General features: G+C 30.2%; 1 protein-coding gene across 2 annotated transcripts; it reads right to left on the bottom strand.

Annotated features, from left to right (window-relative positions):
• Positions 1-1,113: 1,113 nt before the first annotated feature.
• On the bottom strand, positions 1,114-7,674 carry LOC123304973 (zinc finger protein 501-like). 2 transcript variants are annotated; one of them, XM_044886544.1, is made up of 3 exons: positions 7,634-7,674; positions 7,300-7,474; positions 1,114-2,286 (listed from the first exon to the last, which is right to left on the bottom strand). In XM_044886544.1, exons 2-3 carry the CDS (start codon positions 7,463-7,465, stop codon positions 1,142-1,144), a joined length of 1,311 nt encoding a protein of 436 aa, XP_044742479.1. In that variant the 5' UTR covers positions 7,466-7,474; positions 7,634-7,674; the 3' UTR covers positions 1,114-1,141. The 2 variants fall into 2 exon arrangements, with proteins under 2 accessions (XP_044742479.1, XP_044742478.1); XM_044886543.1 differs by having other exon boundaries at positions 7,300-7,553; positions 7,634-7,671.
• Positions 7,675-25,562: the final 17,888 nt, after the last annotated feature.

Raw genomic sequence — 25,562 nt, 5'->3', positions numbered from 1 at the left:
GTGGTGGATTTCAAAAAATATTCCAATAAAATCGGATCAAATTTCCCTTTTAGCAAAAAATCGAATTTTTTAACTTTATGACTTTATGTAAATTAATGAGCGCCTTTATGATTCTTTACTTTTTGTTTTACGCATAAAACATACGGTTTGTTTTGCGCCTCTAAATCTTATGTGCAGGTGGCGGGAGCCTCCTTTGCCACACCATAGTCACGGACCTGCTGGTAATAAATGTTCTAAAACTGGAAAGAAACAATTTGCAATGTCATTTTACAATAATTAAAATGTTTCTTTGAATAACACCTACAATTGTTATTGTAAATAAATATTGAGCGCTATCACTACAGTAAAAACTACGTAAAATTATTTTTATGTTTACACACATAAACAAAAAATTTCGTGTTTTCCAATTTTTATGTACAAATAAGCAACGTCTTCAGAGATTTACGAAATATCAAATATAGGATATATTAAAAATTATCAGTTCGAACAGTGGGTGTACAAGGTAGCTCAATCAAAGTTTCTAGAATTGATGAAGAGAATATCGTTATGGTAACTGCAGAAGAGCAATACTTATACCATAATTTGTCTATGACTGCGATTGTTTATACTTTGTCTACGTATCGAACTTATTTGTCTATGATGACTACGACATTTTGAACCAACAAAATTCATTTAAGAAACTCTTTAAGTTACCAAAAAACGCCAAGCAAGCAGATTAAGCAGATTAATAGAAGAAATATAAGGTGGCCAGTTCGAGTTAAACCAATTCATTAACAATAGTCGATTCTACATTTTCTGGATAACAATCAACAAGATGTTTTGCTTTAATTGCATTCAACTCTACGCCTACGATTGAAAAAGTGCCTATAAGATACTCCCCTTTGATTCATGTAAATTAAAAAATGTTTAGAACCAATTAGATGTTTTAGGTTTTGTAACTTAATTCCTATAATTATTCTAAAGTGGTAAGCTTTTTTTTTCAAGAATTTGTAAATGTTTGACTTGTTCGTAAAGAATTATTTAAGTTATTATTTATGATTATGACACAAAACTGCCAAAACTGCTTTCATTAATTTATTTAACAAATTAACATTTAATTTACAATTTCAAAGTGACTAATGATATCTCAAATTTAGTCAGACTACGCATTTTCATCATCTACATTGTCTTCAAAATACACGGTTTCAAATAATTGTGTTTCTGATTGTGGCTTCTCAATTTTTTCAATTAACTCGCTCTCTTGTAAACATGACTGCAATAAAAATTGTTGTCGCGATATATTTTTCTTATACGGTTTTCCATCTAAATGTACTTTTTCATGTGCAATTACATGGTGGCGAGCATTAAAAAAATGCCCACACATACTACACTCATACGGTTTTTCACCCGTATGCACCCGTATATGTATTTGTAATAGATGACGTGTGGGAAATTCTTTATTACAATATTTACAATGCACCATTTTAATAATACCGTGTTTTTTCTCATGTGTATGCAACTTCGAATGTGTTGCAAACATTTCGCCACATATTTTGCACTTAAAGGGTTTTTCTCCAGTGTGTTTTCGTTCATGCGTTTTTAAATTTGATTGTTCATGAAACGCTTGATCACAATACATACATTTGTAAGGTTTTTCGCCTGTATGGGTACGTAAATGTGTTTTTAGAAGTCCAATTTGAGAAAACGCGTGTCCACACCACTCACACTTATACGGTTTTTCACCCGTATGAGTACGTATATGTGTTTTTAGATGATGTCTTTGAGCGAAGGATTGTTCACAAACTGTGCATTTATATGGCTTTTCTCCGGTATGGAGTCGAATATGCATTGTTACATGATGTTTTAATGCAAATGTCCGCTTACATATTGTACATTCATATGGTTTTCCATCATTATGAGTTTTTTCATGGGATTTTAGGGCTCGTTTACTAGCAAATCGTTCATCACAAAATGAACATTTTAATGGCATTTCGCCGTTATGATATTTACGGGTATGTTGTCGTAAGTAGGACATTTTTAGAAAATTTTTCCCACATAAGGTACATTGAAGTTCTTCACCATTTTCATTATCTTCATCTTCATCTTTTATAGTCTTAAAGGTATTTATTGGTTGTGTATTTGCCGATTGCTGATAGTAAATTAAAGGAGGTGGCTTTTGCGAATATGGATGTGTATCGTATATCGCAGGTTTGTATAAAAAAGGGTTTGGCATTTCATATTCGGCTGGTTGAGGTAGGTGGTAGAATTCTTTGACGAATACCGGTTGAATTGGTTTTATTTCTGTATCTGAAAAAAATATAAATTGTTAACTAGATACTTTTATTCTCATAAACACAAATAGGTTAAGTTCTAGGGTTTACAATCCTCATCGCCCTTTTTATATCAGATTTAAAATGAAATTATTAAAAAAAAATACTTATAATTTTGATAACTTATTTATAATTTTATTTTTTTGTATTATAAATTTATTATACAGTCTGATTGAAATTCCTTGTTCACTCTTAATTTCTCTAAAATAATAGAGAATTTCCTTTCTTTTTTTTTTTTAAATATGAGTTAATGTTTTGGAGATTACTTTTTCGAAAGGCAAGATACATTTTTTCTATACAACAGATTTAAAACCTCATATGTACCTTTATCAAGACGAACCGGAACCATTATTTGCATTTGGAATCGAAAATGGAACGTTTTCTCTCACGACTCTAGTAATTCCGAAAGTGTCCATTTTATATCAAACAATTATTTTACAAATACCCAAGATACTATTATTTTATCTATGCCCAAGACAAAACAAGTTGTTCGAGTTGCAACATTTTTGACGGACAAAATGATTTTTGTATTTAAAGGGCACAGACGAAACACTAAAATCATTCAATAAAATAATTCTTTAGCAATATTTTTATGTAGAAAATAGTAAATATTCTATGTGGTATCAAGCATTCTTTTCGTGCTGTTCAAACCCATTCCACATTAATATCGTATGTGATCGTCTCATGTATTATTGGCTGATGGATGTTAAATATGGCTTACAGTGTCCAGGATAACTGGCAGCCAGCAACGAAACGTGACTTTAACTGTAGTATAGGATTTCGACGGTACGCATTTTCTAGAAAGTATGTGCCACCCTAAAATCTTTGATGGTTAAGATAGCAGAAACGTTTGGCCGGATACCTAGAGGCCACTTCTTTCTACTAATTTATAAGGAGCAAAAAATTTTTTTAAGTTAAGTTTGAAATTATGAATAAGTATTTAATTAATTAATTAGTATAGGATTAGTATAGGATGGAATTTTTTTAGAAAAATGACCAATCGTAAAAAATTTGTGTAATCATTTATTTATTAACAACATAACAGTATTTGAGTTGCATTCATTGGAAAATACAGCGAGCTTTGAATTATTACAACTAGTTACAGCGCTACCAATTTTTATCAATCATTGCGCTTTCAAACTAATTTAATTATATTTCTCCTTCGCAGTGATATGTAACTTCCAATGAAGTGTGTCTTAACAATTATTACAACCATAAAGTTTAAAAGATTCCAAGTATCGAATTCAAATTTTATTAACTTCAAATGTAATAATCAGTCTTAAACATAAATTAACATTATTCAATCAGTTATTTAGAATATCCTGAAATATTTATTTCTATTACTGTCTATAAGGCAAGCATAGAAATTTAATTTTATTCATACCCAGTTTCATGTAAACTCATTTTTTTAACAATTACTGTACCCTTGAAATATGACAGAAATAATTAAAATCGATAGCGCAGGTGGTCTAAATACAGCCCCGTTTATATAGAAAAATTACAACTAAAAAGCTATTTCTTTGAACAAAATCAGTTTCTCTAAAAGTTAGAAATAGTTAGGCTGCGCCACTTTAAGAAATATAATATACATATAATTAATAATATTTAGTTAATCGTAATTACTTTTATTGTGTAGGTAACTCCTTGTTAATTTTGTGACGGTCTGCAGTTGGTATACAGATTCGAAATACAGATTAATAATAATACAAAAATTTGGGCAAAATCGAAATTGAATATCGATATATTGTCCAAAAAAATATTAGTAATAAACATCGTAATTTCTAAATAATATTATTGATATTTCGATACATCATTATTTTATCAACAGTAATATTTTCTAGTTTTTCTATTGTCTTCAAAATCTCTGCATCGTCGTTCTGTGTAAAATCTCTGTTTTTAATATCATATTACACATCTAGGGTGACAAACATTCGTCATCAGAGGGTGGACTGTTATGCGAAATATAATTATTACCGATTCGATTGACGTTTTGATTTTGTCAATAATCAAATGAGTATTTCTTCCACTTTTTTCGAGTGTTTGTTTTGCTATATTGGAGTCATACCATTAATAAATTTTCGCTGTCCCTTTTCTTTCTCAGATACTTCAGATTTTCTTTCTTCTTGTGTTCGGCTATAAAACAGGATCATTTTTAATTTTAATTCATCGAGTCTTTGCAGCAATTGACTTTTTAAAGGCTAGAACACAAAATTAATAATCAATTAAACGCATAGTGCAATAAAGTCAACAATGCAAAGTCACATTCAGTGCAAGAAACTGACGATTTGAGTAAAAATTGAAGAATAAACCTGCTTAATGCTAAATAGCTCTATAATCTAGGGTTTTTTTTTATCGAAACAGGCTTAAAAACAAATTGTAATGATTAAGAATTAACCTAATTAATATTAATATTATAATTTTTATAAAATTACTTACCTAGGGCCTGACACAGTTACTGGAAACACACACTAGACTCGCCGCGTAATCAATGTGAAACAAAATGGCTGACATTGAAATTTTTTATTTGCTGCTAACTTTATTGTAAAAAATAAAAATGGTCATTCATTCTGTGGCTCATTAATTTAGTAGGAAACTTTAAAATTCCTTAGCAGCTATAGCATGATGCTCAAAGTTGGAGATAATACATTGACTTAAGATTTTTTAAATAATTTTATTAAAAATACAAATTAAATCTTGATAACAGATGGATTACTTTATGTTTATTAGTCTACTAAAGTTTAAAAGTTATTAACTTAATAGTTATCGAAATTTACGATTTCAAATACTAAAGTTTGATGCATGGACATGGCTAGCGACTGACGTTTGTAACATGTAAGGAAGGATTTTAGATCATTTTAAAAAAATTTAAGCAAGTTCAGTTAAGATATACATTTATATTGATAATGAGCATTGCGCACACGAAAAATTATTCGGGAAAATAGTTCCCCTATTATTTTTTGAAGGAGTAGAATAATTATTTGGGAAGATTCATTGGATTGTAGTTGGTAGCATCTCTATAATAAAATGAAATAATTCTCCAAAGAAATTTTAATTGATGACACTTTTGAAGTATAACAAATGAGATCATGGTTGAAAATTCGAGAGAGAAGATAATAAGTATAAAATTTAAAAGTTGTGTTTCTAAGAGGGTGAAAAGACTGGCAATTGAGTTCGTTAAATTCTGAAACGAGCAGTTTCTCAACGTTAACTTATAAGTTATTATATATGTATATAAATATTCATAAATAAATATATAATAGTTGAATTACAAAATTAATATTTATCTTTTTTTAATTCAATTTATCTGATTTTATGATCGCATTGCAAATGAAAAATAAAATGAGAATATTAAAGTAAATCAAATGTAAACAGAATGGATGGTTTAGTGATAAAATTGATGCAGGATATTTAAATTCCAAGATATCATCAAGAATTTCAAGACACTATATCTTCACATTATTTATCAATTTTAATATAATTTTTATGTAAAAAAGATCAAATCATTTATTTGTCTGTTGTAATTCATTTATAATTAGATTATTAATTTCCTGACATTTTCGGTTTAAGAAAATGTTATAGGTTTTTAAATTTTCCTGATTGTTCACCATCCAGTACTATTATAGTAGTACGAACCATCAACAAACAAATTGTTAAAAATAAGATTTAAACCTGTAGTTTTGAGTTAGACCTCTAGTTTTAATTCTGTTTCGGTTCGGTTTCTTTTTTATATTTTTATAGAAAGCAAATTTATCTCTTCGAAATCTTGCTATATTAAAAACATTAATAGTTAAATTTTATTTAAAGATACAACAAAAATATTTTTCCAATTTAAAATTCTAATAACTTTTACTTTGTTTTAAGCGTTAAATAGGGTAGATTAACGTTTAATATGGAAAAATACACCATTACAGAGCGTAAGAAAATGATTACTTAGTTATTGAAAAATAGTCCGTCAGTATTATATGAAACAATGTGCAACAAGCTCAATACTTTTAGCCTAGCGTTTAGCAGGATTTGACATATTGATTTTGAACATAAATAATAAGTTATTAGTCTTTTAAACGGTACTCTCGACCCACTCTGTATCATTAATAGAGAGATTGATATGTTATTTGCCCAAACACTAAACGCTACCATCAGATATTGATATATTATTTGCCCAAACACTAAACGATACCATCAATACTATAATGTCTTATAGCAGGACTACAGTGGAACCGGGGTAATCCGATAAAAGTTTTGCAAGGCAGTGCCGAATTATCGAATTTGTCGAACTATAGAGTACCGCCACAAACTACCAGTAGCCTGGAACTTTTTTAAAAGAATACCTTGTAATCCGACAAATTACATATCAAAGTGATAAGATTTCAATCATTTTCTAACTTCAGCCGTGAAGAATTCATATATTTATAATAAATCTGCATTGTAATTACCGTAATAGTTATGCCGGATTACAAGGGATTAGACAAGAGCCGGATTACCGTGGTTCCACTGTACATCAATTTTAAAGCTATGTCAATTTTACATACACACGATGAATAACAATTATAAGGTTACGAAAACTAAATGAGTATCAAAACTGTGACAAGAGTAATATTTTACAAGGATATTGGATTGTAAAATTTATTGCAGCAAGAGCCAAAGGCTGGTAAAAGATTTTTTCAATATTTATTTCCAAACCTTAGAAATTTGTGAGGATGAGAATGAAAATTGATAATTGGTTAAAAATGAGTAAAGCTTAGATTAAACTCAAATTCTACCTAATTCTAGTACATGTTACATTTTCTTCGACAAATATAATTCGAACACAATCAAGCGTTTATGATCTAGTATGACTGACTCAATTTGAGTTAGTTGGGTAAATTGATCAGTTGAGTTGGGTATACTGCTTCTTTACCTAAATGCGGCTCACGCTATGGACTTGCCAGTGCGTACGTACCTATATCCTCATACATTCTCAAACAAAATTTGTATTAAAAATTACAATTACCCGAATTTTCATTCTGACAGGAGCCGGTATATTCTTCGGGATAATCTTCAATGTCGTATTGCTCTTCTTTAATTTCCAAGTGGGACTGAACAAAATCAGGTTGCCCATATTCACTGTCATCCTCTTCTTTTAAATTTTCTTGTTTAATTTCAATATCTACATTCATTTTCAACGCCTTTTAATTTTCCAAGATAGAAAAATGTAAAATACAAATTATATATACTTTCATTTGTATGGCGAATTTCAATTATATTCTATACAAAAATTAGAATAATAAAAAATGTAAATGAAAACTTTAAAATAATTGATTAAATTTTGAGATAAGTTTGGTTACCTATTTATGGATGACTTTTATCAGTGTTATCAAAATACAAGAAGTTTTCAATATATTTATTTGCTGAGAGCTGAATTATTGACGGAGTAGAACTCGTAGTTCAATGTGTGAATAATAGATGGCGTTAAATAAATATTGTTATTAGTATGGGAATTTAGGGTTCCTCAAATCTGAAATAATTGTATGATACGGATACCCCGAGTAAGTTAAAAGTTAACTAGAACTTTGGTTTAAGGACCTTACTAGTGATAGTTACTTAATTTTTTAGTTAGGTACTTAGTTTTTTCATTACTTTTATAGCCTCTAAAATAGTGCTAATGTTATTTTGCTAGCTTAAACAATCTTGATGAATTATAATTATTTTTTAATTTTTTTTCCTAAAAAAATTATTAAATGCATTTAATGTGCCTAACCCCTAACTCATTGCGTGCAAACGATACTCATTTATACAATTTTTTAAAGTTTTCGTAGGATCATATACATAATTTTGAAAAATATTTCAAAATCTTCCAGTATTCTCTACATGACCCTACAAACGACTGCTGTCAGCGCCAGAAGAGATTGGATTAGATTGATAAGATTTATTTTTCCTAAAGATTTCCGTTTTTTGTTAATTTACCCTATGGCCTGTGATCCATGTTTGGTATATGGAAATCTTACATTCTCGAAAATCAGTGGGTATTCGGCGAATATTAGGTTTTTTTGTAGGATCATACTTCCTTAATCTCTCCCCTATTATTCGACTGCACGACGCAAACGAGTGGTAATGTGTTTATCAGTGCATGAATACTTGTTTGTGCCTTTGACGCACTCTAGAGAACAAACACGTGGGCCGATTTTACTGATTCTTACCTCAATCGATTTTTCTCAATCCTGCAAGTGCCACAAATGGTTAATTAGTAAATAACATGGTTATTTTGAAAATTAAATATGTCGAGTACCAAACGTCATAATATTATGAAAAAGAAAATAATGCAATCAGACGTACTATGTTAAGTGGGGTATCATTAAGTAGGTATTTGAAAATCCTAGCTAAAAAGTGTAAAGTAATAAATTAATTTAAAAAATCAAAAAATCCAACTTCGTTAAATAAAACCTGAAAACAAAACAATAAATCCAGTAGTTTACATAGCGACTTTAACAGTCGAGGTCCATTTTTGAGAAGATTTTGATTTTCAGTTTCTACTTAACGCAGTCGGGATTTAACATTAAAAAAAAATTTTTTTTATGTAGGTACTTCTTTCATGATTGAAAATAAAAACATTCCTAATAAAGTTGAAAATAAACAATGCGCGTCCATTCTCGCCTCCAAATTGGGGCCGATTTTCATCGAGCCTTGTGTATAATTCATTATAGGGGTTTTTGAAATTATTTATGTTTAGATGAAATGTATGACTGATCTGAGATAGTCAGTATATAAAGATTGTAGAGATTTTGTGTCTAATCTGTTTTTGAAGTGAAAACTTTTTTGGCACGTGGTACACTTTTTGAGTGAACAAAAATCATGGAACTTGCGCCATCGCGTGTTTGTAATTAAACTCCTCCGAATGGATGGACCGATTTTGATTAAATTGTGTGTGTGTGTGTGTGTGTGTGTGTGTGTGTGTGTGTGTGTGTGTGTGTGTGTGTGTTCAAGTGGATGTGTGGATGTGAATATGGTTTAGAATCACTCAATTCGATCAACTACAAAATGTTTCTGATGATTCGGCAACATAAAATTAAAACCTATGAAATAAATGGTCTAAACGCATATAAATAATTTACATATTACTATTCAATAGTTTTATTTGCGCTCCCACCATATCTAGCTAGAATTGTGAACAGCTATTTGAATAGTATTGATGTATTATTTATTATTAATCAGGTATTATGAATAGGTATTTATTTATCAGAGCTATATGCGAGTTCAGCGAGCTCCACTTCCGACTGCTCCAGCCAGGCCAAAGGCCAGTTTCCGTTGTTAAGTTTGTCACTTCCATCGACTATCTTCATGACTGACTATCTTTTTTTATTATAATTTTCTAAGATTTTAATGTTTATTTTTTTATATATATATATTTTTTTTTTAAATCCGTGGATTGTTTTTCTCAATGGAAACAAATATCTAATAAAATTTAGCAAGATCCTTCGAACAACATATTTTTTGAGATAGTACAATAAAATGCTTTTACCCTGTTTTCCTTTCGGAATAAAAAAAAGCCTATTCACAAAAAAACTTCTATTCTATTTTTATTTCAAAAAGTTTTATCTCTCAAATAAACAAAAAAAAAATTGTAAAACAAAAGAAAATCCATCATCATGATGGTTAACAATATATCCTAAAATAATACAAAGTACGCATGCGTATAAAAGATTTGTATAATATACAAAATATTATTTATTGTATTGAAATGAAATAATTTCTCAGAAAGAGATATATTTCGAATATATACAAATAAAATAAAATATCTATCTCATTTTAACAACTATCAATTAAAGCACACAGAGTACAAGTATGTGTATGCAAACCAAATAGTTTGGTTAAATCCATGCTATTTCTTAACAGTTGATGGACAAAATGTTTTAGGGGATGTTGTGTGTTATGTTGTATGTGTGGACTATGGAGGTACATAGGAGGTGATTATTGAACGCTATAAATAAGGACAACAACGAAGGAAAGAGTTATGTCTTTCCCATAAATGTATATACATCATTTTTAAGGGTAGATTTGTAAAAATATTAATATGAAACAATATTTTCCTAAAAGAATTGGAGCGTGACTATACATTCAATTTTACTCTACACTATCATGAGACTCGATAGAAAAATCTCCCAGTTTTGTCTTGGATAAGAGCTTCTGTCTATATGCATAAGGTGGTGGGCACCTTCTGAAGGAAAAAATTTAGTCGAAATTATTATATTAATTTCGTCATTATATTTATAGAGCTTTTAGTCCGTGAGCTAGTGGCAGATTTACATGACCAAGTTCCTCTTAAGCGATAATCAGAGAATAGTATAATAAAGCCTCGCGGACGTCAGCAGTGGTTCCGTTGGAGGCGGGGGGAGGGGGTGAATGGCGGTAGCCTCTTACGCTTGAAGAAAAAAAATTCGTTCCTTTCCTCCTAACTAAAAACATTGTTGAATGGTACTTAACCCAATATCTAGAAGAAGAAAAAACAATATGCTGACTATAACTTGGTGTATTATTATACGTCAGTTGATCGCTCCAACCTTCCTCTCAACTAAAAATTTACTAGATGATAAGCTTATATGCAACTGTGGATAAATATGTATGGCAGCTGGCTTTATTATACTATTCCCTGATTCTACTAATTATCGCTTGAGAGGAAATAATTGGTCAAATTTTTACCGGGCTCATGTACTATTTGGTTCTCATGTATTAATAAAATTTAAATTTTAATCCCGAAACGTCATTGGCATATTATATGCAACAAAGGCGTTAACGAAGTAGAATTATCGAAATTTGTTTGAAGTTTGTGAATTGCGAAATGAATGTGACAGAAAGGATCGCCTCTAGTACTGCCAGTGAAGTATCTGTCAGAAAGTCTGAGATTCCTAATTGTTGGTCTCATTACCGCAGTGTAGTTCTGGTGTATAATACAAATTTCATTTGTCTCGAAATATTTTTTTGCTTGTATAATATGCATTCTCTTTCTTATTCTTTCATCCTCGTTTTTTGGGCGTTCAGTACAATCCCAGGCTATTTTAGTACAATAACTTTTTCTTTCAATTTTTGAAGAATAACTCTTATTAACACAAATTTAGTAGATTTCAGTATATACCTGGGTAGTTTAATTAATTATATTATTATTTAAATAATTTATTTACCGACTCGATTCATCTCTCATTCTACTTCGGTATTTTTTTTAATTTTTCTTTATACTTAATATCATCATTAGTCTGAAGAAATAATGACATCCGATAACCATAAATAATATTTTTAAGGAAAATTTCAAGTATTTGTTCGTGCATTTTAATTTTTATAATAAAATTTTGTCAAGTATGTAAGAACGTACTCAATTCGAATGGTAAAATTGTTAATCAGAGGTGCCTATTTTAGACATTCTTTTTTTTCGTTTTCTTTTTGTTTTACACTATATGTCTGCTTGTAAAATTCTGTAAAATAAAATAAACTTGTTTTTCACTAATATATGACTAAAAGATGTCATTTTTAATTTTTTTCAACAGACAGACGTGAGTATACGGGCAGTGTGCAAACGTACCATAAATCATTTTCTAAAGACCACACAACAAAATGTATGAACATAATTCTTATAAATATCATTACTGGTATGAAATGTTTGTTATATCATGAATTTCTTTTCTGTGACGGGCAAAAGTACGTATATTTGAGAAAAAACTGGCTCTCAAAGCATTGTGATTGAAGTTCTGATGTCGAATTCTTTAGCTCTGTTACGCCAGCGGCGCAAAGTACGGAAATTGAATTTAAAAATGCTAAAATAAGGTACTTTTAGGTGCTAACTAGGTACCAAAGTCAGAAATTAGGTACTCTGCAACTTACACCGCAACTCAATACTCAAAGTTGCGTTGCTAGCATTATGTGACGCAATGAAAATAATAATGAAATCATGAATATTAAGGAAACACAATTAGGTGCTTATTAAGTGCTAAGAGTCATGATAGTGAAATTGTCTAATTAATAAACGAAAATCTCTAATTTCGCAAAACAACGGATCTAAAAATCGGGTCTCTCTAAAACTAGAACGAATACTTAATCAGATATAAACTAAGCTTGTTAATTAAGTGCTAATTAGGTGCTTGCAAGAAATTAAGATGAAAACGATCATAAATAAGCGGTTATAGAGCACCTAATTTCTGGTTTGAAACCTAATTAGCACATAAAACCTAGCTTTGGCATCTTTTAAATGCGATTTCCGTACTTGGCGTAGCTCGTAACTATAAGGATTGTGTTATTGCTTTTAAAAGGTTAGTTAATGTATGTTTTTACAGAGCAATGATCGCTGTTACCCACTCCTCTAATTTCTTTGTATGCAAGGGTGCGATCTCTTCAACGCTAAGTTGATTATTGAGGGCAATCAAACTCAATTAGGTATTTACAACAATTTTGCGTATCATTTTTCGATGCTAATATGAATCAGCCAAAAAATTTGTAGCTGTTTAGAAAAATGAAATACTATAATTTGGCAATATGATAGCCATGTTTAAGAACGCAAATCCCCCTCATAATAAATTATAAATAATTTCTCAAAGGTGTTTTTTGTCAGTATTCTTTCGTCGTCTTAATATTTCACCAATTTTAATGAATGTGGATACATCTTGAAGATAATTTTCACCTCTTGAATTGAAAAATAGCATAAAAGTCTAAAATTATTGTTGTGGTTAGTGGTTACATAAAAACAAAACTTAAAAAATGAAATCAGACCGATGATTCTATAATTTTATTATGCTACATTTAATCTCTTTGTGTAAAAAATGGAATACCTATATTACAAAAGTTTTTTTGATGTAAAAAATTGTCTGTATGTATGTATACAAAATTATATAAACTGGGTGTATATTCGGTGGACTACTTGGGGATGCGAAAATTTCGCACGAGTAATCGAGTTCTAGTTAAAATTTTCAGCCTCCTCTCTAAGGCCTGGTATTAATGAGCTCTATTATTTCACTACTTTGCGATCTAAATGGAATATGCAAGTAAAGATATATAAAACAAACTCTGAAGATCATTAAATATTATGTTTATTTAAATAATTTAATTTATACTAAATTTCAATTAATTAAGTCATGAAAAAGGCTGGTTTTATAGCTAGTGACATATAAAAAAATGATTATTGTGCATTGATTTGCCATTTGTATATAATTCTTCTTTGAAAATACCTTTGTGTGACTTGAGAACCGAATTTAACGAGTAATTCGGAAGGAAAATTACAACTATCGAAAGGTTTTTAAAGTGTTTTATTTTTTATAATCGCAGATTATCTTTTAATCGTTTCGATAGTGGCTTAAGCTTCTTGTCATCTACCTATAAGTATTGTGCAGTCATTTTCTCAATGACTTTATTTTAATAAATACGACAATGTTTTAAATTTCTCGATTTTTTTACAATTTTTACAATTTAGGGGTAGTATCCTATTGAAAAAATCGAGAAAATCGCAAAAAAAAATTTTGTTTTTTGAAACTTGGTGGATAGGGTAATTTTGATCCAAAAAATATAAAAATAAGGTTAATTTAATGCTTGGACCTATAGAAAGTTACAATGTCAGCGAGTATCATAGGCAAAAACTCATTTTCAAAAAAGTTAGAGTTCCCACTAAAAAATTAAAATCCATAAAATTGTTTAAAAAAAAGGGTGGATAAGTGAGTGCTATAACGTGATAGTCCTAAGGAGAAATTGCCCAGCAAAGCGGGCGGATATCTACTAGTAAATGTATAAATTTGAATATTCAAATTTGTTTACTTAAATAATTACTTCCAGGCGCTTCCATAGCATATAATATATGACAGTTTTTTTTTACAAGCGACGAAAAAACACTTGCACTTTTAACTAATATTTTCAATTTTTTTACTATTTTTCACTTCGATAGAAGAAATATATGTTTTCTGGTATTTACCATAAGTATTAACCATGAATGTAACAAATTACTCTATTGAAACTAGCGTGAGAAATCAGAAAACTGTTTCAAGTTATTTTGCGATGAAATAAAAATCCTTCTAAGCCTCATCAAACATACTAAACCTACCACCCAAAAAAATTATACTGTACTAATAAACTGTTACAAGGCAAACTGCACATTAGTGACAAGATCATATTAACATCTGCAGGTTGAAGATGTCTCAAACTGCTTGCTTATAAAAAGTGGGAAAACCACCCAATTAAATTTTTATGTACGTGTTGGAGACAATTGTAGTAATGTAGGCCCTAATTGCGGTGAAATTGTAGCTATTGCCATTAGCAACAATTTAAATCGGTTAAGAATCATGTATTATTTGCACGGATTTTGTTACCGAAAGAAGTTATTTTTATAATCAAAATGTTTATTCATAAAGCATTTGGGATCAAAAATTGTATTACTTCCTTAAAAAATGAAATAAGATATTCCATAATACCAATGAAATATGATATTCGAATATTATGCTGTGCGTTTAAGGAAGGCTCCTCACTATAGTCAAAAATTATAATTCTAAAATAAACAAAATTATTTTATTACTTTTACGTTAAGTTAAAGCGTCCAATGTACTTCTACCCAGAGCAGAAAGATCTCCTAAAAAATTAAATGTTTAATTTAACTTAAACAAGTGAAAACAAACAATTGACTAAGTTAATTGTTAAAATACCATGTATAGACAGTGTTGATTACTCTATCACATTACACATACATAACTGATATTCCCAAATAATACATACTATACAATTTGCGCCTAATTTTCGACCTCTGAGGTCAACAGTTATGTTTACGAAAAAATGTTTCAAACAAAAGTTGTTTTTTTATAAGGAACATTTTTTACATTTTTGTTCTATCTCTAACGGTTTACAAGATGGGTTCTACGGAAAAAAGATCCAATTGACCTATGTTGCTCATTTACGAACTTGACCTCACTTTTAACGCCCTGAGCACGATTTAAAAATTTCAGCTTGATATCTTTCTTCGTTTTTGAGTTAACGTGTTCACAGACGGACGGACGGACGGTCAGCCGGATATGGGCTAATTAGGTAATTTTATGAATACCTAAGTATATTAAAATTGTGTTCGTAGTATCAATATTTTTAAGCATTACAAACTTGGGACTAAACTTAGTATACCTTGATATATATTACATATTTACATATAAAAACAATTTAATGAGTTAATAATTACACCTTGTGTAGACAAAAAAATTAAATATCAGTGTTTGCATTAGTTTTAATAAATAACAAAAGTTTAAAAAAAACAAACACATTTATAGCAGCTTTTCTACCACTGTTTGTTTTGGTTATTGAAAATTTCGTATTTTCTAGAAAGGCTTCGAAATCTTTGATCCCCATTTTGCAATGGAAATCACAAAAATTAGTTGAAGCTACCCAAAAATTTCCATTCGATCTTTTATAGCTTTGAGGTGAAAATGGATTCGAAAGTTTTACTCAAATTTGCCACCTCACGGGCAAACAGTGATACAATATTTTTAGCAAAATTTAAAAAAAAAAACCATTTTATATTTAAAGATTTGTTATATCTCTTTTCTATATTTAAACGGGCAACAAGATGGGTAATAAGGACCCATGACTCGATATCAAAAATTTTAAGAGTTAAAAAATTGGGACGAAACTTAATATACGTACTCTGATATATCTCATAACCTATACAGGGTATACAAATTATACAGTAGGAAGTAAGTAATTCAACACTAAGAAATTCAATGGGCACGGCTATGTAATTTTATGTAAATAAAAATTGGTTTTAAAAATCTGAGCGATAATTAATGAACATAAATTAAAAAAAACTTTTGGGTATTCATTTACAGTTTTTATACTCTGTATATATGAAATATACCGTGTGTGTAACTACCATCTTGGGATATAAATATGTCTGTAGTTTGACTGAATACATAATACATCCGTTTAGTAATGCATCTAAGCGAGAGGTATTATATACATGCATTGAATTATTTGGAAGACACTTGGAGGTGGGAGTTTTTTAGTTACATAGTTAATATTTGTATGCAACAAATCTCCCACTCTCTGCATGCATACAACAGCCTGTCGTATCGTATCTGTTTATCGTATCTGTAGTCTTACAATACATGAATAATACCTCTCGCTTAGATGCATTAGTAAACGGATGTATTCAGTCATACTACAGACATATGTATATCCCAAGATGGTAGTTACACACACGGTATATCAAGGTATACTAATTTTACTCCCAAGTTTTTTTTGTTTTTGTGTTTTTTTAAAGTCGCTCTGACAACCTAGGTCCTTGGCGACTGCACTTAAATATAATATTTGGATAAACTTTTTGGTGAAGAAATAACAGGCGAGAACATTTGGTTTTATATATTAGAAGATTAGTTTCATCGATTTTAACAATTGATCGATGGTAGAAAAAAAATTGTTTATAGGTGTTCATAAAATCACGTAATTTTTTCATTTCCGTTTGTCCATCCATCTATCCGTCCACCCATCAACACGATAACTCAAAAATGAAAAGAGATATTAAGCTAAAACAATTATTGCCTACTCCGGACGTAAAAAGTGAGCTTTAGTTTGTAAATGAGCATCATAGGTCAATTGGATCTTGAGTCCGTAGAGCCCATCTTGCAAACCATTGTAAATAGAACAAAAGTTTAAATTTTAAAAAATTTTCCTTTAAAAAACAAAAAGTTTTTGTTTGAAACATCATGGTTTACCCGTAAGGGCGCAAATTAGGACAAAACTTTGGTGTCTATTTTCTCCAAAACTATAAAAGATTGGCAGTTGAAAATTTGGTAATTTCAACTAGTGGTATTACTCAAAAAAATAGAGAAAAGTTCTAGAAAATACCTAAGAAAATTTTTGGCCGAAATTTTTCATAATTGTTTTGGTTTTTAAAACTCTTTTAATTTATCATCATCACTACATATTATAAAACAAAGTCGCTTTTTCTGTCCCTATGTCCCTATGTCCCTATGTACGCTTAAATCTTTGAAACTACGCAACGGATTTTGATGCGGTTTTTTTAATAGAGAGAGTGATTCAAGAGGGAGGTTTTTATGTATAATACATCCATATTATAGTAGAGTAAGGGGTTGAAATAGGGGTTGAAAGGGATATGCTTCAAAAACTAAAAAAGTTGTGCATCGATTAAGCTCAAATATTGACACGATATACAACCAGCTTCAAAGATCTATTGTTTTTATCTACTTTTAACCTTTGGAGGGTAGAAAGGTGTAGCGAGAAAGTGGGAAGGAATTATCGAATATTTACAAATATACCTAAGTGGGGTATCAAATATAAGAGCATGACGTGTACATTACAAAACTGTTATCCCACGCAAGGAAATGTGGAGGGAGGGGTGCAAGTGGGGATGTTGCCCAGCAAAGCGAGTAGTTCATAGCTAGTTAAAAATAATGCAAGCACTGATATTTAACACTTTCAATATATTTCAATTATTAACTCAGTCAATTGTTTGTTTTTACTTTTTCTTTTTTTTTAAATTATGTGATAATTTGACTCAAATATATAAATTATAATTTAATATTTATTTAAAACATAAATATATTTTTTTCAGAAAAAGAAAATCCTTAAAAGAATATCTAACAAGGAGACCATAATTAAATGAAATAAAACAAATTCCCTAAGAGATTGGAAAAATAACCCATTTCTCTTAAAATCGAATATTGCATTTTTAATTTTTCAAGAATTTTTATTTCGAAAACTAAGCGCCAAGAGAAAAAATCACAAGAGTACTATTTTGTTTAAAACTAATAAAAAATACAAACAATTTTTTTTTTTTTTTTTTTTGAAAAAATTCAAAATGTTGTACATTTTGCATCCCCACTTTTTGTTTATCTGTCGATTTTTCTCATTAATGGACTTGACCTTTGAAATACCAAAACCCTTATTGTTACCAAATTTTACCTATTCAAATCAAAATTTTGTATTTTTTTATTATTATTATTATTTTTTTTTTTTTTTTGGGAATTAAAATGTAATAGCCTCTTTCCAGAATCATTCACGAATACAAAATATATAAGAAAATTATTTAACAAACTTGAGTTGAGATTTTCACCATTTTTGAAGTTAGTTCAAAATCAGATATATTTTCTAATTTATTAACAGAAAACAAACTCGTGTCTGCTATTTAAACATTATTAGCTTAACATCGCATCATAAAACGTTGTTAATCATTAAAAGATAATTTACTTTTTATAGTTTTTAATCCTAAAACTAACAAATGAACACGTTTTAACAACGTAACATATATTAATCTCTCCCTCAAAAAAAAAAAAGAAATTTTTCCAAAATTACTTTTTCAGTAATTTAAGTTAAGTGATAGATAAAGTTTTAACGATAATATTTTATGTTTCACCTATTAAACTAAAGCCATATCGTAAAAATAATCGGGAATATCATTTCACACAACAATTTGAAAACTATATACGTATACGTATTGTATATACGAACTAACTTGAAATTTTATTTGAATGACAGTTTTGTGAACAAACAGTTGAAAGAATTATAATCATTTTACCAAACTCAAAACTGTATGTTATTTAGGTGATCTATAACAATTATTTTGAATTGTTTTTGGCATTTAACTTTCATATATATGTGTACTCATAGAGAGATTGTAACGATTGGTAATTATTATTTCTTTTTTATCTTATACAAGATCAATGAGATCCATGGTTAACATCACGCATCAGTGCTGTCATAGATACTTTTAAAATGGACGCTGTAACTACGTTAAAAATTAACAAAAATTAATAAAATTTGCGGAAAAATGTTCATAAACGTATTCTCTATAATATTGCTCTCACCTAAATTTATGATAAAATGACAAGAAAAAAAGTTATTAAGCAAAAAAAGAAATTTTTGATTTTGTTACTTTTTTGCTCATAACTTTTTAAATTTTAAGTTTATCGCAAAAAGTCACATAGACAAAATTGTAGCCACGACAATTTGCTACAAATTATGTCTTTGCAAATTTTTTGAGAAATCAATATTTTACGAGATACAGCAAAATATGTTTCCAACCCTTTTTTCAAGATGGCGGGCGGGGGACAAGGGCGCCAACCCCACAAACTTGGGGTTAAGGTTGTATTGACCTCCCCTACATGTTCCACAAATAAAATCGCGTCCTCCCCAAAAATGTTCAGTCAATGTAACATTTCAATGGACTATGAACAAATGGGTGGATAAGTGTGGGCTATAACGTGATAATCTAAAGGAGAAATTAACCAGCAAAGCGGGCGGGTATCTGCTGGTTAAATATAAGAATTATTTAAAGAAAATAATTTTATTGGAAAAACTGATAAAATATTAAGCAAAAGTCTAGGTATATTAAATTATCGGTGCTTTTTTTTAATACGTTTTAAATTTAAATTAAAAAATAACTAACCCATATACGATTCATCAAGCACTTTCAATTTTATATTGGCATAAACGGCATTGAGATTTAAGAAAAAAAATTTATCGTTATATCGCAGTAACGTTAAATGGGAATTATGAGAGTATGCTAGAAATGTTTATTAGGAGGGATTCTATCAATAAATGCGAGTGGCGTCTAGATCGGAGTCCGAATCCCTTTTTCTGGCTGGAATATTAATTTTATATCCTGTTTATTATAAATATGTATACATTACTAATTATTAACTAAGTTAACAAAGATAAATGTTTTATATCTCTTTATTTAACAATATACATTTAAAATGTAATAAATTATGATAATTATGGTGGGAGCGTTGATCATATTAAATTTTACTAAAAGTAGATATGTTTGCTGTATTTACCTGCGCTTCCTCCAATATAAAGAACTATGCACAAACAAAGAAATGGCTATTAACTTTTAGACGTCTTGATAGATTTTTATTAAATGTACTTAACATGCGCCTATGCTTTCAAATAATAAAAAAAAGGCTCAAACAGACATAAAACCAGTCAATCGTAACAAGTGTATAAATCTTCTTTTTTTTCTGAAAAATTAATAAAATGAAAAACTGCTATAAACTATAATTTTCTTTTCAAATTCCATTATTTTTTCCCATGTAAGCAGAAGTAATATGAATGTAACATGAGGTATTTTGACATGCATTAAACTTAAAAACAGTACTAATCATTTTTTTTTCTTTTGTAAACGATGAACCATCCAAAAGTTTAGCCGTTTCTTTCAATAATTAAACATACATATTATCATATACATACAATTTTTTTACATATGTTTTACACATGTTCCCAGTCATTCACACTAAATTTACAACAGCAAACACACTTAAGAAGTTCATTTTTCATAAATTACCAAGTTTTTTTTTTTTTCGTTTAAGGTTATGTTTATGCACCTAAAAATATAAATTTATGTGCGTAAATGTATTTTAATGTCAAATAGGCATAAGCAAACTCAAGCCAATAGTAAATTGCCTACACAGCACACGCTATGGGCCAATTCTTAGAAAAGTCGTAAGCGTTGGCGATTCACTTAACCGACAATTTGTTTTTTCTTACTTGCATGGAACTTACAGTAATAAATTTTGAAGGGTGGCACTATTAAAAGTGCTGTGCACTCAGCGACTAAAGTTTATAAAGAAAGTTTTTACCCTATCAGTTTTAAGATTTTCTAAGACGCGAATGACGTGAAATTTTTTTCTAATAAAGATTAAATATAATGGAAAATTCATAACTTATCTCTTAAGCCCATAACCAATTCTCTGGAGATCTCAATCAGCCTCTATCATTTCGGATGCCGGATCACTGTAGTATGTATCAAGCTGAAGTGATGAAATATGTGAATGTATAAGACTGAACAAACTGAGGTGCAGGGACATTACAATCTTCACCGATAGCCAAGGTAGCACAGGACTGCCGTACGTCCTTAAATGAGCTGGCGGGACAAATGAATGTAAACCTGGTATTTGTACCGGGACACAGGGACATTCCAGAAAATTGCGAGCCCACGAGCTTGCCAGAAATGGCACAATGCTGCCGGATATAAGCATCAATAAATATCCGGGAGTTCCATTTGCGAACTGCAAGTTGCTCCTCAAAGAGGATATCTTAAAAAGGGCTAATCCTAGATGGAGAGAGGAACGTACTTGTGGTACTACAAGAGAGATATGGTCTGAGTACAATCGCGGGCGTTCCGAAGATCATATATCACTTCCAAGGGCTTCTGTTTGCAAGGTTGTTGCGGCAGTGTATCACGACTACAATTTCTCATCTTCTCTGTCACTGCCCAGCTCTTTTCATGAGGAGATGGATTTACTTGAGCCAGCCTCTCTTTGACGACCTCTCCGACCTAAAGTCCGTCGACATCAAAGCTCTCCTGCTGTTCTTAAACAGCTCCAAATGGTTCATGGAGTAGTGGCCGGGAATGGCCCAACCCTTTTACGGTATCACAACGGACCCTATGGTCTAAGTGTGTCCCACCCCAGGACAGCCACTCTAACCTAATCTAACCTCAAGGACCAAAAGTGTGGTTTCTATTCGTGAAATAGGTATATTGGCGAGCATTTGATTTTCGAGAAATAACGAGTAATACAACAGGAAACTAACAAATCTTGCTTTTAATATCATTTAATTGATTTTTATATAACATTTTTAAAGAAATTTTAAATAATTATGAAAAATTTTCATTTTTCTCTCATTTTATGTAATACATGCTTCGATTGAGGAAATTCTTCCTTAAACAAAAAAAATCGTGACGACATCTTGGAAATATCTAATTCTAAGCAGAAAATTCAATGTTATATTATTAAGGTATAATGTTTATACCTTAAGAATTTTACAAAGAATTTACACCTAAGTACTAAATACATTTCCTGTGAAAACAAAAAATTTCGCCATATATACAATATATAAGTATTATGTTAAATTTCCAAGATAATTCACTTTTTGAAACACCCAAAATGTGTTGTGTTCTAAATTGAGCTTAAGACTAGTAAAATAAAAATTTGTCTAAAAATGAATAGCTGTGCATTATGTTTGCTGTATTAATTAATATTATTATAGTAATTAGTTAAATATACAAAATATTACAAATAATTCATCATTTTAATTGCTTTGGTTGGATTTAATAACTTTATTTATTGCTGTTTATGATTCTCCACATCAATATGTGTGTAATTATAGAAATATTGTTCAATTCTTGAATATTAAAATACAACAAAATTTAAAATATAATTAAATGGTATAAAGCAGATTTACGAATATTTTTTTCATTTTCAAATTTTCCTGTGCAGAGAAGTGTTAATTTTTAACACACTTTTATTAGCTTTATAATTTTTCAAATCAATATCTTAAAAAAAGACAAACATACCTACTATATCGAAATTCAAATGGTGGAGGTCACGGGAAGACATATGGTTAACGGTGGTTAATGGATTTTATACATTTTTTCAGTACTTGGTACATAAATAAATAATTAATATTTTTGTTTTTTAATATATATTTTTAGGTTCAATTATTACAACATTCTGCATTCTACAATTATAGACTGTGATCCCATAATGAAGAGAAATTTGTATGATTCTTTTTGTCTAACATTTGAAAGTTTGATCAAAGCTAGTTTAGTATTAAAGAAGAATTGGGCTTTAACCGTGATTTAAGTGATGATGTGATGATTTTATGCAAAACTAGTTTTTTGATTTTGAGTTACCGTTTCCAAGTGTCGAAAGGGTTGGAAAGTGGAATGCATATACCACTTTCCCTTTTCCGTTTTTTATATTTGAACGCCAAACATAAGAAAGTCAATCAAATATACGGAAATCTTAACACAAAACTTGAATATCAATTTTCATTAATTTAACATCCGAGCTGTGGTTAAAACCTCCTAAATAATACCAATTAAAATTTTAACTAGCATGAATTTCTTTTAAAATACTTAAGGTAGTACAAGCGCAAAATACTTGTGGTTGAAATTATTTGTACCTTATTTTCAACTTTGACGATGAATTTAGTTTTAACTTCATGAATGTAGACGAAAACTAAGAAAACTTGGTTTTCGAAATATTGAAAGCAAAATAATCAAACAAAATTCTTACTTTTCGTCTTATATTGTCAAGTTATAACAGAATTCATCATCAAAATTGAGAAAAAATATTTTTTTAAATTTGTGTCCCCACTACCGTGCTCATACACCCATAATTAAGTTTAAGTTTAATTTATACAGTTTTTTGTTAATTTCCACCGACTAGTTTTGGAGAAACCTATGATAACATATCATCCATCTACCGTTTTCCCATAAGACTATGCCTACTTTTGAAGTCACTTATTTATTTAAATAATCTGGCCACCCCCCTAAAATTTTCAGAATTGATTTGAGCTTCATATAAAAAAAAATCAAGCCTTTTATCAAAAGTTTTCCAGGCACTCGTACATCCTTAACTATTTTGTGACAAGTACATATCAAAAAATAAATTTAACTAAAAATGTTAATAAAGTTCATTTTTCTATTTCTAAACATGTTTCTGAGCAAATTCAAGCTATAAGCGTAGTTGTTGAGGATTGGGTTGGTCCAATAACAGTGTCAGCCGTTTACTGCCCACCGAGGCATTCAATTAGCCAAGAAACTTTTGAAACTTTCTTCACTAATCTTGGTAACAGGTTTATCGCCGGTGGTGACTATAACGCCAAACATACGTTCTGGGCGTCGAGATTGATAAATCCGAAAGGACGAAACTTACTAAAAGCCATTCAAGCAAACAATCTTGACCAGCTTTCTACTGGTGAACCAACTTACTGGCCATCCGATTTAAATAAGTTACCCGATCTGTTAGACTTATTTGTGTTAAAACATATGTCTAAAGCGTACATGCAAATTAAATCATGCGACGAACTCTCCAGCGACCACTCGCCGGTTTTATTATCAATATACAATGAATTTATTCAAAGAGGAGGTGCTGCGTCTTTAACTAACCGTCACACAGACTGGGACTATTTTCGATAGCATTTCGATAATAACCTAAATCTAAAAATGCTGTTAAAATCAGAAGAGGATATTGACTTAGCTGTACAAAAACTCACAGTAACTATCCAAAAAGCAGCCAGAGAATCCACCCCTGGCATTAAAAGCCTTAAATCTAAAAGTTTACTCCCACAAAACGTCAGGCAGCTTATCTCAGAAAAGCGCAGATTAAGAAGAATCTGGCAGCAAACAAGATTTCCAAATGACAAAAACAGCTTCAACAAAGCGTCACAAAATTTAAAACGCTTACTTGAAAAACTAAAAGAAAATTGTATTCAAGACTATCTAGAAAACCTATCTCCAACAGAAGCGACGGATTACTCACTTTGGAAAGCCACAAAACGTTGCAACCAACCGCAACAAGCTCTTCCACCCTTAAGAAATCAAGATCGTTCATGGGCAAGGAGCAACAAAGAAAAAGCTGATCTTTTTGCTCAAGAATTGAAAGATACATTTTCCAATTCACAAGATGCACCCGACGAAGAAATTGATCAGTTCTTGAGTGCTCCTCTACAATTATCCCCAACAATAGAGGCTTTTTCTCTAAACGAAATAAGCGCGGTAATTAAAACACTAAACCCAAAAAAATCACCAGGTTTTGATCTTATAACAGCTAGAATTTTAAATGAGTTATCAAATAATGGGATTATCATGATTCGTAATATTTTCAATGCGATTTTGAGACTGAGCTATTTTCCATGTCCTTGGAAAATATCACAAATAATTCTAATTCAAAAACCAGGAAAGCCAATCAACGAAGTCAAATCATATCGACCTATCAGTTTATTACCAACACTATCTAAACTCTTTGAAAAATTATTTCTACAAAAATTAAAGATTATACTGAATGAGTCGCAGATCATACCAGACCACCAATTTGGGTTCCGTGAGAAACATTCAACTATAGAACAAGTGCATCGAATAGTTAACACAATAAACAAAAGCTTTCAAGAAAAAAAATATTGTACAGCTTCATTTCTTGACGTCAGCAAGGCGTTCGATAAAGTATGGATGGCACCCTGGCTTACTTTACAAATTAAAACAACATCTTCCGAGTACATATTATTGTATTTTGAAATCTTATCTAGAAGATCGGCATTTTCAGGTCAAAGTTCAAGAAGAGTTATCTGACTTGTTTCCTATTCAATCTGGCGTACCACAGGGCAGCGTTCTGGGCCCAACTCTCTACTTGATATATACCGCGGACTTACCAGCCGACGGAAAAAATACAATAGCTACTTTTGCAGATGATACTGCAATATTATCCACAGACGTGGATCCAAATGTAGCTTCACAAAAACTACAAAATAGTA

The sequence above is a fragment of the Chrysoperla carnea genome, chromosome 1 (assembly GCF_905475395.1).
Source record: "Chrysoperla carnea chromosome 1, inChrCarn1.1, whole genome shotgun sequence".
Taxonomy (NCBI): domain Eukaryota; kingdom Metazoa; phylum Arthropoda; class Insecta; order Neuroptera; family Chrysopidae; genus Chrysoperla; species Chrysoperla carnea.
This window is presented reverse-complemented; position numbering and strand designations above follow the sequence as displayed.